The sequence below is a fragment of the Penaeus japonicus genome, unplaced genomic scaffold (genome assembly GCF_977035675.1).
Source record: "Penaeus japonicus unplaced genomic scaffold, GWHDUDI00000001_assembly GWHDUDI00000042, whole genome shotgun sequence".
NCBI lineage: Eukaryota > Metazoa > Arthropoda > Malacostraca > Decapoda > Penaeidae > Penaeus > Penaeus japonicus.
Genome location: NW_028234444.1, coordinates 5,782,924 through 5,795,423, shown reverse-complemented (window position 1 = coordinate 5,795,423; position 12,500 = coordinate 5,782,924). Strand labels below are relative to the sequence as shown.

At 48.5% G+C, this 12,500-nt stretch overlaps 1 protein-coding gene across 1 annotated transcript in view; it reads right to left on the bottom strand.

Moving 5' to 3' along the window:
* LOC122258059 (uncharacterized) overlaps positions 1-12,500 on the bottom strand; it is a 116,284-nt gene that overhangs the window by 1,066 nt on the left and 102,718 nt on the right. The window contains exons 3-6 of the mRNA XM_086535221.1: positions 10,513-10,702; positions 5,072-5,206; positions 3,862-4,046; positions 1-2,009 (exon numbers count right to left, since the gene is read on the bottom strand). The exon at positions 1-2,009 is cut by the window's left edge and continues 1,066 nt beyond it. Of these exons, the coding sequence (XP_086391347.1) occupies positions 726-2,009; positions 3,862-4,046; positions 5,072-5,206; positions 10,513-10,702 (1,794 nt within the window). The 3' untranslated portion in view covers positions 1-725. The remainder of the gene's footprint in view (positions 2,010-3,861; positions 4,047-5,071; positions 5,207-10,512; positions 10,703-12,500) is intronic.

The following is a 12,500-nucleotide window of genomic DNA, read 5'->3' as shown; positions in this document are numbered from 1 at the left end:
TGTCGGCGGGATAACACCTTTATTTACGATTTTTTGTTTTCTTTTTGTTTTTTTGGAGAAAGAAAAACTCTGAAAACTTAATATGTTTTGAAAAAGAGAGAGAGAGAAAAAAAAAACTAACTTTACAAAATTATACTCGTATATACACTATTGAACCGTTCCTTATAAGGCACTGGGATAGATCCTCTCGGTTTTAAATTATATATGTCTACACATTAACGATTTTGATCCAAGGATTTTTGAGCTTCTTGTGGAAATCTTGTTCCTTTTAACATGAATGGATCTCGTGTGTGTTTGTTTTGTTTTTTTGTTTTGTTTTAAGCTTGTTTGTACTTGTCAATCCACGACCGTCCTTGTCGGAATTCCATTCACTTTCACTAGGCATTTTGCTTGCACTGTAGCTGAGAAAATAACTCAAACACGAATGTAACACGTTTCTGCGCTTCCAAAGTCCGCGCCAACACAGTCAGTAATTACCCCAAATGGTATTTTCTTTCGTGGTTATATTCACTTCAGTCAGTGTCATTACTTCGTTCACTTGAATCCCTATATTCACTTGAGTCAACATATTTCCTTCGGTCTGTGTTCACTTCACCATGTTTATCCTCACTGTTGACACGTTGGCGCGCGCGCGGGTCGACGCAGAAGCGAGGGAGAGCGGGAGCGACCCCCCCCCCTCCCTCTCCCCCACCAAGGAGACGAAGAGCTTCCAGTCGGGCGCAGCCCTAGAGGTACTCGCTGACGAAGATCTTCTTGAAGTCCGGCTGCGGCGGCGGCGGCGGCTCTGGCGACGCGGGGTCCCCGACGTCGGCGTAGGGCACGGCCTTCTTGCCCGACGCGCGGTCCAGCACGCGGAACAGCTCCTCCACCGACAGCCCCGATGGGTCCTGGATGGTGATGATGCCGTTCCTGCGCCGCGCCTTGTCCATGATGGCCACCTGCATGCCTGCGCCCACGACCGTGCTGCTGCTCACGGCCAGGGGCGGCGCGGACGGGCGGCGGGCGCGCTGCTGCAGCCCTTTGGCGCGCTGGATCTTGTGCTGCAGCTTGACGCGACTTCCGCCGGCCTCGGGCGCGCGCCGCTTCTGGTAGACCTCGTGCAGCGCGCCCTCGCTCTTGCCCTCGCCCCCGGGGCCCACGCCCGCCGCCAGCGACAGGTCGCCCTCGGAGCGCGAGATCTCGACGGAGTAGTGCAGGCTGGCGCCCTCCGCCTCGTCCTCCGCCAGGTACAGGCGGTACAGGCTCAGCATAGACTCGCTCTTGACGGGCAGGATGAACATCATCTCCTCCTCCTTCTCGTCCTTGTCCAGGCGGTCCAGGTCGTTCATGGACAGCGACGACGAGCGGTGCTTGCGCGACAGGGTGCCGTCGTTGCGCTCGTCGCCGTCGCGCCCCGAGCGGAGGCCCAGCGTGTCCAGCGCGCCGCGCTCCGAGAAGAAGGCCTTGCGCTTCTTCTCTAGCGTGTCGCACTCGTAGCCCGTGTTGTAGAAGCCGAGCTCGTCCTGGTCACGCCGCTCGTCGTCATCGTCGTCGTCTTCGTCGTCGTCGTCATCGTCGTCGTGGCGGCGGTCGTCCACCTTGGCGAGCTCGTTGCGGTCGCTGCGGTCGCTGCTCTCGATGGTGGCCGTGACCTGCGAGCTGGCGGAGCGGAAGGAGGACGACGCGGCCGAGAGCGAGGCGGTCGACGCGGTGCTGGTGGAGAGGCCGTAGGCGTCGTCGGCGTCGTCGCGGAGCGCCTCAGGCGGGAGCTGCGCCGGGGGGCGGCCCGCCAGCACCAGGTTGCGCGCGCTGGCGAGAGCGCGATCGCGGGCGGGCAGGTGGGAGGGCGCGGGCGGCGTGGCGGCGCGGGGGTCGTGGAACTCGAAGTCGTCGTTGGCCACCGTGGTGACGGACGAGCAGCGCTGGTCGTCGCCCAGGAACCCCTCGCTCAGCGACGACATGGACCCGAACGTCTCCGACAGCGTGGCGTAGATGTGGTCCTCCTTCAGGGAGCTGTCCACGCTGCCGACCTGCCGAAGGAGGAAGGGAAGTCAGACCACAGCGCTCCGGGAGGAACTGGAGAAAAATAAATCCGATAAAGTTTCAAGTCTCAAAGACACTTGTAGTCTCTTCGATGCCTCGGGAGTCCTCGCTAACGAAGGTGCGGGACTCTCCGGCCGGGACACTAAGGGAAAGAGGGAGTCAAAACGGCCAGCCTCCTCCTGCGGCCAAGAGGACAGCTGCGGAATTCTCTCGTCCTTGATTAAGAAGAAAAAGGGAAGGACTCTTTCTTTCTTCCTTCCTATATTCCTTCCTTCCTTCCTCTCTTTCTCTCTTTCTCTCTTTCTCTCTTTCTCTCTCTCTCTCTCTCTCTCTCTCTCTCTCTCTCTCTCTCTCTCTCTCTCTCTCTCTCTCTCTCTCTCTCTCAGCTAAGAGGGAAGGAAGGTGCGTGTCCCGTGACCAAGAGGACGAAAACAAAAGTGACACTCAACAAAGAGATACTTAGCTAAGAGGAAGAAAAATACACGCTGATCCTTTGTTAAAGAGAGGAAGAAAAGACATCCACTGACCCTTCGTTAAGAGGAAAACAGGACCAGTATTCACGAAAGGCAAAAAAAAAATCATTCTATTTTAGGACTGTCCTAGTGATAGTCTTTGATTCCAAGATTGTCGCACAATATGTATAAAGGATTGGTCTAGGAATCGCACTGTGCCCTATTAAAAAATTAACGTAGTGAACTATAGCTAACATTTACGTCTTAATATACAGTGATCATAATTCACTGCAAAAATATCATGTGATTGATAATGCAATGCTTATGCCATATACTAAGTATAATATTGAACATGTAATCTATTTCATTTTGCATCTTCAAAGTCTCATACCACTAACACTTATAAGTAAAACATGATATAAAGATAAGAAGGCCTGTCATTTCAGGTTCCGGTTAACCCGCTGTTTAGCTTCATAGATGGCGCTAGTGAAGCTTTCGCGTCGTCTGCTTGTTTACGTTTCAACGCGTCCAGTCGGACTTTTTGATATGGCTGAACGCTCACATGCCAATAGGGTCAAAGAAGCACAGCCCTGAATTAATTTTCCACCGTCGATATTGTCACTTCCGGGTTATTCGACGTCGAAAGTTTGTGTGGTCACTGGTAGGTGGCAGCACCATCGTCAACACGCTTATTTCAGAGACATACGGATACTTTCCTATTTTCTATATAGCTTTTGCTAATGAGTATAGCGAGCGGGACGGCGCCATTAGTATTTCTCGAATTTATTATTGCTGTAAAAATGGGGGAAATGGCTCACTTAATAACTGTTCACACGGATTTTTTTTCCTTGGCAGCATTGCGTTGTATATTCAGTATCGGTTATTATAATCCACTGTCTTATTTGCATTTTCTTTTCTTTTTTCTTTTTTTTGTGTGTGTGCGCCATAAGGGCAGTCCTTACGCATGTGGAACACCTGCATAACTCCTAAACAAAAATTGGCTCTTAAAGACATTTTCGCGAGAAGTCAGCGGCAAAGTTGCGGATTAAAGACTTTTTTTCCGCCATAGACAAATTTCGCAGTCTACGACTTTTCGTGATCTTCCTCGATCTTTCACCAAGAGGAAATTAAAGAGGACTATCTAATACTCAGTTAAGAAGAAGACGAGACTATACCAGCTTCGCCCCCCCCCCCTCCCCGTGAGCAAGAAGAAAATCAAGAGGACTCCTTAGATCCCCAAAGAGAGGGGGGGGGGGTGTATGACAAAGAGAGGAAGACAAAACTAAGCCAGCGACCAAGAGGAAACCCTAGAGAAGGGCTCGCCGATCCTTAGGCGAAAGAGGAATCCGAGAGGAACCGAAGAGGAGCGGTGCGTCGTGGCGTGTACCTTGGTGAGGGGGTCCGAGTAAATGGGGTCCTGGCTACTGGTGGCGCCGGAACCCAGGGACTCGGTGGGTTCCCTGGGGTAGAAGGGGGGTCCGTAGGGGTCCCGTACCCGCGGCGGGGGTCCGGCGGCCACTAGACCCCGGATTTCCTGAGAAGACACTCCCATCTTCATGCCGGCTCCGCCCCCTGGGGAGAGAAGAGAGGGATTAGACGATGCCACGTATAATTGCAGATACCCATATGCAACAAACATAATTATTCCAACGTCATACAAAAAATATATATGGAGAAATATATACACAAACTTATCAAATAATAAAAAATAATAACACCACCACAAAAGAAACATGCAGGCAAGTATCAAAATAAGTTCACCTAGACATTTAGTTACTTACATAATCCAATAAACACAAAATGTTACTTACGCAAAAAAACATTATTTACCTTGCAATCAAACACCACTAACTTATAAACGTTCTTTCCATAATCTTAACACCAAACGTTTTTCAGAGAAATGAAATAAAGAAAAGATCAAACGTTTACACAATCCATAAACGCCAAACGTTACCTTAAAAGAGGAAACGTTAATATGAATAAACGCCACAAACAGGAACTTAAACACCAGACGTTCGTCAGGTCACGCAATCATTTACACAACAAACGTTACTTCAACATCAAACGTTTTATTCATAATCCCCTAAAAATCAAACGACCCTTAACCATTTCCCTTAACTAATAACAACATTCTTCACGCAGTTCTTTGCTCCTTCCTTTTATCAATAAACGTTTCTTTTTCTCATAATCATCTACTATAAATAACATTCTCTATGCTTTTTCTATTTATAATAAACGTCATTTCAATCGAACCCTCAAGCCTTTTACCTTTACAGTCTCCCTTGCCACAACAAATATTCAATTCACTCAAACGCCCCCCCCCCCCTACATCCATCATGCAGTTCCTTGTTCTTCCCCTTAATGAAAAAAACGTTCCCTCCCCCAAGACCTCAAACGTTCTTTCCCCAAAGACCTAGAAAGTTCTTTTCCCCTAAGATCTCAAACGTTCTTTCCCCCCCCCCCCCCAAGGACCTCAAACGTTCTTTCCCCCAAGACCTCAACCATTCTTCCCCCCCAAAGACCTCAAACGTTCTCCCCCCCCCCCCAGACCTCAAACGTTCTCCCCCCCCTCCCCCAAGACCTCAAACGTTCCTTACCTCTCCTATAGGACGGCAAGATCTGGGCGGGGTTGTCGACGTTCATGTTGAGCAGCGACGAGAAGAGGGAGCCGTTGGTGAGCGGGAAGGACTTCACTTCGTCCTTTGGGAACAAGCGGAAGGGCCCGTCGCCGTCTGCGGAAAGGGGGAAAATATGGGTTATGGGTTCGTGAGAAACGGTGGGAAGATATGGGGAAATGGGTATAAATGGGGAAAAAAGGGTAGGAAGAAATTGGTGTAAATGGGGTGTATGAGTTCGTGAGAAACGGTGGGAAGAAATGGGTATAAATGGGGTTTATGGTTTTATGGGAAAAAAGGGTAGGAAGAAATTGGTGGAAATGGGTGTATGGATTCATGAGAAACGGTGGGAAGAAATGGGGAAATGGGTATAAACGGGGTTTATGGTTTTATGGGAAAAAAGGGTAGGAAGAAATTTTTGTAAATGGGGTGTATGGGTTCATAAAAAAATGCAGGAAATGAGGAAAAGGACTAGTGTAAACGCGATGTATTGCCATATGGGGAAAATTGGAAAAAATATGAGAACAAGTGAGAAAACATTCATGAAAATGAGGTTCATAATTTCATGAGAAAATTGGTATAAATATGGTTTATAGTTTGATGAGGAAAAAAAATGAAGAAAATGCGGTTTGTGGTTTAAAGAAAGGGAAGAAAAATAATGGAAGAGAGTAGGTAGGGCGGAAAGGGATGGAGCCGTCTGGATGGGGAAGGGAAGTGGACCTTTGGATGGAACGGAATGAGCACGGATGGGGGTGTGGGTGTGGAGGGAGGGGGGTGTGGGTGTGGAGGGAGGGGGGCGGGTGAGAAAAATTAATGGGGGGAAGAGATGAGGCTTGCGGGAGGCAGGTGTACGAGGCCAGTGTGGGAGGTGGTGGGAGGTGGAGGGTGGGGGCAGAGTATGAGGTCGGGGAGGGGGGAGGGAGAAGGGGGATGTTGTTAGTTATGGGGAAGATGAAAATAGGAGGATGAAAAGGGAGGTGAGATAGGGGAGAATAGGAATGGAGAAATGGCAGAGAGAGAGAGAGAGAGAGAGAGAGAGAGAGAGAGAGAGAGAGAGAGAGAGAGAGAGAGAGAGAGAGAGAGAGAGAGAGAGAGAGAGAGAGAGAGAGCCTGGCTCAGCAATTATCAGAAAAGAGACAACAGCAGAAGAGCTGCGTCGTGGCATGGATAAGATGTCGGCTGGCCTTCTCATTACTAAGATCGTCACTACTCTGTCTAAGGGGAACCCGAAAGAGACCTGTAAAATGTACTAGCCTTAAGGACATAGATATAGAGCAAACGGTTGTAAATAGTAGATTAGAGATAAATATGTAAGTGTATTGTATTTTACATAAATAAAGAATGTATTTCTAATAGTATGTCGGATGTCGACCACAGCCATTGGCGAGGCTGGGACCAATGGACTGTATTGTGAATTGGTTCTTATATACATTTCACAACACAGAGAATAGGAGGTCGAATTAAAAAAAAAAAAAATTAAAAAAAGAGAGAGAGAGAGAGAGAGGAGAGAGAGAGGAGAGAGAGAGAGAGGGGAGAGAGAGAGGGAGAGAGAGGAGAGAGAGAGAGAGAGAGGGAGAGAGAGAGAGGAGCGAGAGAGAGAGGAGAGAGAGAGAGAGAGAGAGAGAGGAGAGAGAGAGAGAGAGAGAGAGAGAGAGAGAGGAGAGAGAAAGAGGAGAGAGAAAGAGGAGAGAGAAAGAGGAGAGAGAGAGAGGAGAGAGAGAGAGAGGAGGGAGAGAGAGGAGGGAGAAAGAGGAGAGAGAGAGGAGAGAGAGGAGAGAGAGGAGATAGAGACAGAGAGAGAGAGAGAGGGGTGAGAGAGGAGAGATAGAGGAGAGAGAGAGAGAGAGAGAGAGAGAGAGAGAGAGAGAGAGAGAGAGAGAGAGAGAGAGAGAGGAGAGAGAGAGAGAGAGAGGGGAGGGAGAGGAGAGAGAGAGAGAGAGAGAGAGAGAGGAGAGAGAGAGAGGAGAGAGAGAGAGAGAGAGAGAGAGAGAGAGAGAGAGAGAGAGAGAGAGAGAGAGAGAGAGAGAGAGAGAGAGAGAGAGAGAGAGAGAGAGAGAGAAGAGAAGAGAGATGAGAGAGAAAGACAGAGATAGGTAGGTAGGTAGGTAGATAGATAGAGATAGAGAGAGAGAGCGAATGGAGGGAGCGAGTGCACGAAAATTACACAGAAAAAAAGGATTGAACGAGACACACTTCTGTCAAGGGAAAGCGGAGGGAAAAGGTAAGTGATAGGGGTAAGGGCAGAAGGGTATGGGTGGGGGGCAGGGGGCAGGGAGCCGGGGATGGAGGGGAGGGGGGAGGGTATAATAGGAACGGCGAAACTTGCGTATCCACAATGCACGCATACCGATTGCTGATATTCTCTCTCTCTCTCTCTCTCTCTCTCTCTCTCTCTCTCTCTCTCTCTCTCTCTCTCTCTCTCTCTCTTTCATCCTCTCTCTCTCTCTCTCTCTCTCTTTCATCCTCTCTCTTTCATCCTCTCTCTCTCTCTCTCTCTCTCTCTTTCATCCTCTCTCTCTCTCTCTCTCTCTCTCTCTCTCTCTCTCTCTCTCTCTCTCTCTCTCTCTCTCTCTCTCTCTCTCTCTCTCTCTCTCTCTCTCTCTCTCTCTCACACACACACACACACACACTCTACCCCCCCCCTTCTATTCCGCTCCCTCCCTTCTCCCTCTACCTCTCACCCTATTCCGACCCCCCCCCCTCTCCCTCTCCCCCCTCTCTGTTGCCGGATGTTGCAAACGGCATTCTTGCAAAGCCATAGAGGCGAGTCCGCCCTTGCATCGACATGCCTTGGGTGAAAGCCGTCCTTCCCCCTACCCCCCACCCCTACCCCCCACCCCCACCCCCTCCCCCAACCCCTCCCCCCTCATCTCCTTGGACGCTCTACACCTTATATTTCCTGCCTTATACTCCCTACCTTATACTTGTGCTCCCTACTGTATATTCCTTGCCTGATCCCCTCAGCCTTGTCGCTTCTGCCTTATACATCCTTATACCTTATACTTCCTACCTGATACTCGCTGCTTTGTACCTCTTATACCGTGGTAGTCGGCTATTCTGCCCCATTTCCCGTAACCCATTTCCGACCTCCCAATGCTTGCACTCATTATCTTTTACCCCCCACCCCATTCCCTATTCCCTACTATACTTCCTACCTGATACTCGCTGCCTCGTACCTCTTATACCCTGGTAATTGGCTATTCTTCCCCTGCAACTTTTTCTCCCCATTTCCCGTGCCCCATTTCCGACCTCCTAATGCTTGCACTCATTACCCTTTACCCCCCCTCACCCCCACCCCATTCCCTATTCCCCTATTCCCCTATTCCCTATCCATCCCTCATAGCTGATGATGATATTCTCGTGTCTGCTTTGGCCTTTGGACTTCGCATTTCAAATACTTTTTATTTTTATTTTAGCCCCTACGGCCTTACACTCATACTTCCACTACCACACTCTACATGTCTCATTCCCTCCTCAATCCTCGCCCTTGTATCACTCATACTCCTCTTTCCCCTCATGATACATTCCTCATGCCACACTCCTTGCCCTTGTATTATCACACACTTACAATCATTCCCCTTATAACGCATTCCTCATACCACACTCATCGCCCTCATATTATACACTCACACTGCTCATTCCCCTCATAACACACTCCCTACACCTCACTCGTCGCCCTCATATCATACACTCACACTCCTCATTCCCCTCATAATACACTCCTCATACCACGCTCCTTGCCCTCATATCATACACTCACACTCCTCATCCTCCTCATAATACACTCCTCATACCACATATCTCAACCTCATTTTCTCCCTCATTCGACCCTGGCCTCTACGCTATATTCTGTCATGTAGTAAGTAATTAATAATTAATGAATGGATGAATAATCAAATAAATGCATAAACAAATAAACAAACAGAAATGAATTAATTAATCAATAAATGAATACATAAACATAAATAAATAAACAATTAAAAAACAAATAAAGGAGAGAGAGGAGAGGTAGGGGAGAAGAGAATAGGGAAGGAGGAGAAGAGAATAGGGAAGGAGGAGAAGAGAATAGGGAAGGAGGAGAAGAGAATAGGGATGGAGGAGAAGAGAATAGGGATGGAGGAGAAGAGAATAGGGATGGAGGAGAAGAGAATAGGGATGGAGGAGAAGAGAATAGGGATGGAGGAGAAGAGAATAGGGATGGAGGAGAAGAGAATAGGGATGGAGGAGAAGAGAATAGGGATGGAGGAGAAGAGAATAGGGATGGAGGAGAAGAGAATAGGGATGGAGGAGAAGAGAATAGGGAAGGACAAGAAGAGAATAGGGAGGAAGTAGAGGAAAAAGGAGGGTAGGGAGGAGAAGCAGGGGAAGGTTAAAAAGAGAGGGGGCAAGTGGCAAGAAGAGAAGTAGCAAGGAGAAGAAAAGTAGCAAGGAGACGAGAAGTAAGAAGGAGAAGAGGAAGGGGGTGAGGAAGGGGAGGGGAGATGACATAGCCACCTGGGGTTAAGACAACAAGTACTTTCCCCGAAGAATGCGGGATGTAGGTCGGACAGACACAGCCGGGGAGGTCGACGGGGCGTGGGTGGGGCTAGAACGGGTGGGTTGGGGGTGTGGGGTGGGGGTGGGAGTGGGGCTAGAACGGGTGGGGTGGGGGTGTGGGGAGGGGGGAGGGGGAGGGGGAATGAAAGAGGGAGAGGGAGAGGGAGAGGGAGAGGGAGGGAGGGAGAGGGAGAGAGAGAGACTTTGACTTTGAGAGAGAGAGAGAGAGAGAGAGAGAGAGAGAGAGAGAGAGAGAGAGAGAGAGAGAGAGAGAGAGAGAGAGAGAGAGAGAGAGAGAGAGAGAGAGAGGGAGGGAGGGAGGGAAGGGGCCATCCAAAACCTGGCCCCGATTCGAGGGCTCAAGCCAGGTCAAGCCATCTCACTGCCTTGACCTCGTTCCGCCTGTCCCAGTATGCAGGAATTCGCCATTCTTTCTTATCAATTATCAGGGAGAGAAGGATGGAGAGAGGGAAGGGGGAAGGGAGGGAAGAAAAGAAGGAAGGAGAGAAGGTAGAAAAGAAATAAGAAAAGAAGGAAGAAAAGAAGGAAGGAGAGAAGATAGAAAAGAAAGAAGAAAGAAAAGAAGGAAGAAAAGAAGGAAGGAGAGAAAGTAGAAAAGAAAGAAGAAAGAAAAGAAAGAAGAAAAGAAGGAAGGAGAGAAGATAGAAAAGAAAGAAGAAAGAAAAAAAGGAAAAAAAGAAGGAAGGAAAGAAGGTAGAAAAGAAAGAAGAAAAGAAGGAAGAAAAGAAAGAAGGAGAGAAGGAGTAGAGGGAAAAGAGGAGAAAAAGACGGGAGAGAACCGACTAAAATAAACCAGGGATGGACACCTGAAGGCAGGAGAAGGACGGGTAAGAAGGAAAGGCCACACTCGAGGCAGCGCTACTTACCATCATACTTGTGCGGCTGCGGCTTGTCTCTGGAGCAGGACGCCCCCGCGGCCTCGCTGAAGGTGGCGTCGACGAGGCCCAGCACGAGGGGCAGCAGGAGACCCTCGGCCAGCGACAGCCACAGCGACAGGTTGTCCACGGGCCACGACGGCAGGAACGACGGCAGGAATGTCCCGACGACCGTCAAGCCCTGGAACGGAGGAGGAGGAGATGAGGAGGAGATGAGGCGGTGCTCACTCAGTCGTGTAGGTTCTGGAGGGCGGGGTGGGGGAGGGGGAGGGGGTATGGGTGGGGAGAGGGGGGAGTGGGGAGTGTGTGTGTGTGTGTGTGTGTGTGTGTGTGTGTGTGTGTGTGAGTGTGAGTGTGAGTGTGAGTGTGAGTGTGAGTGTGAGTGTGTGTGTGTGTGTGTGTGTGTGTGAGTGTGAGTGTGAGTGTGAGTGTGAGTGTGAGTGTGAGTGTGTGTGTGTGTGTGTGTGTGTGTGTGTGTGTGTGTGTGTGTGTGTGTGTGTGTGTGTGTGTGTGTGTGTGTGAGTGTGAGTGTGAGTGTGAGTGTGAGTGTGAGTGTGTGTCTGAGTGTGAGTGTGAGTGTGAGTGTGAGTGTGTGTGTGTGTGTGTGTGTGTGTGTGTGTGTGTGTGTGTGTGTGTGTGTGTGTGTGTGTGTGTGTGTGTGTGTGTGTGTGTGTGTGTGTGTGTTTATGTGTACATCACATCTACATACATTATGTATATATAAATATGTATATATAGATATAAATATGCACTTATGAATATAAATATATATATAGATATAAATATGCACTTATAAATAAATAAATATATATATATATATAAATATATATATATATATATAAATATATATATATATATATATAAATATATATATATATATATATATATATATATATATATATATATACACACACACAATGATGATAATAACGATAACAATAACACCATTATAGTAATAATAATAACAACAGTAATAACGCAGCGGTGGTAGTAGCAGTAATAACAAGAGCAGAATGAGACAACAAAAAGCCACACCCACATATCTGCATGTGCGTGGGTGTGTACGTATGAGCGCGTACGAGCGTGTGAACGTGTGCGTGTGCGCTGGAATCCACCGCAAGTTCCCCCCCCCCCTCACCCATCCATCACTTATCCCGCCTTTCCCGCCGCGTCCGTCGCCGCGCTGACCGCAAGCGGCGTCGGCAAGCGGGCGGGCGGGCGGGATGTCCAGCGACGCCGACCAGACATTCCGGTGGAAATTACGGGAAGGAGTCACGCTTTCCGTCACGCCCGTACGCCCGCGCGCCCGCACGCCCTCTTCTTCCTCTTCTTTCTTCTTTCCCCTTCTCTTCTCTTCTTTCTTAATAATAACGATAATATCATTATTATTTCTATCTTTATTATTACTATTACTATCATTATTGTTATCACCATTATCATTACCATCATCATCATCACCATTATCATCATAAACAACATTATCAAAATCATCATCATCATTCTCTACCATCATTCTTGTTCATTCCATTCATTCTTCTTTTTCTTCCCTTTCCCTCTTGTTAATAAAATAAAATTCGACAGTTGACACTCCTCCTCCACAGCTACAAAGCGCCAATCGTAACAACGGCAGATGATCGTTCGTGAACTGACTGCATGACTGGTAACTTTCTCTGATTAACTAGATGAACGTATTTCAATCCTAGGTCGAGGGGGAGGGGGGAGGGGGGAGGGGGAGGTCAAACTTTCTTCAAGGCGGGGGGCGTATCAGTCTGACCCCCAATGACTCCTCCCCCCCCCAAAAAAAAAAAAAAAAGGTCACGAACCTTCTCCAGAAATATTTACTCAAAGATCCGGGATTCAGAAAACCAATACAGGATTGCAGGATTCTCAGAACATACCCATTAATCCGGCATATGGGAAATCTTACCCATAAATCCGGCATACAGAGACAACCATAAATCCGGCATATGGGAAATCTT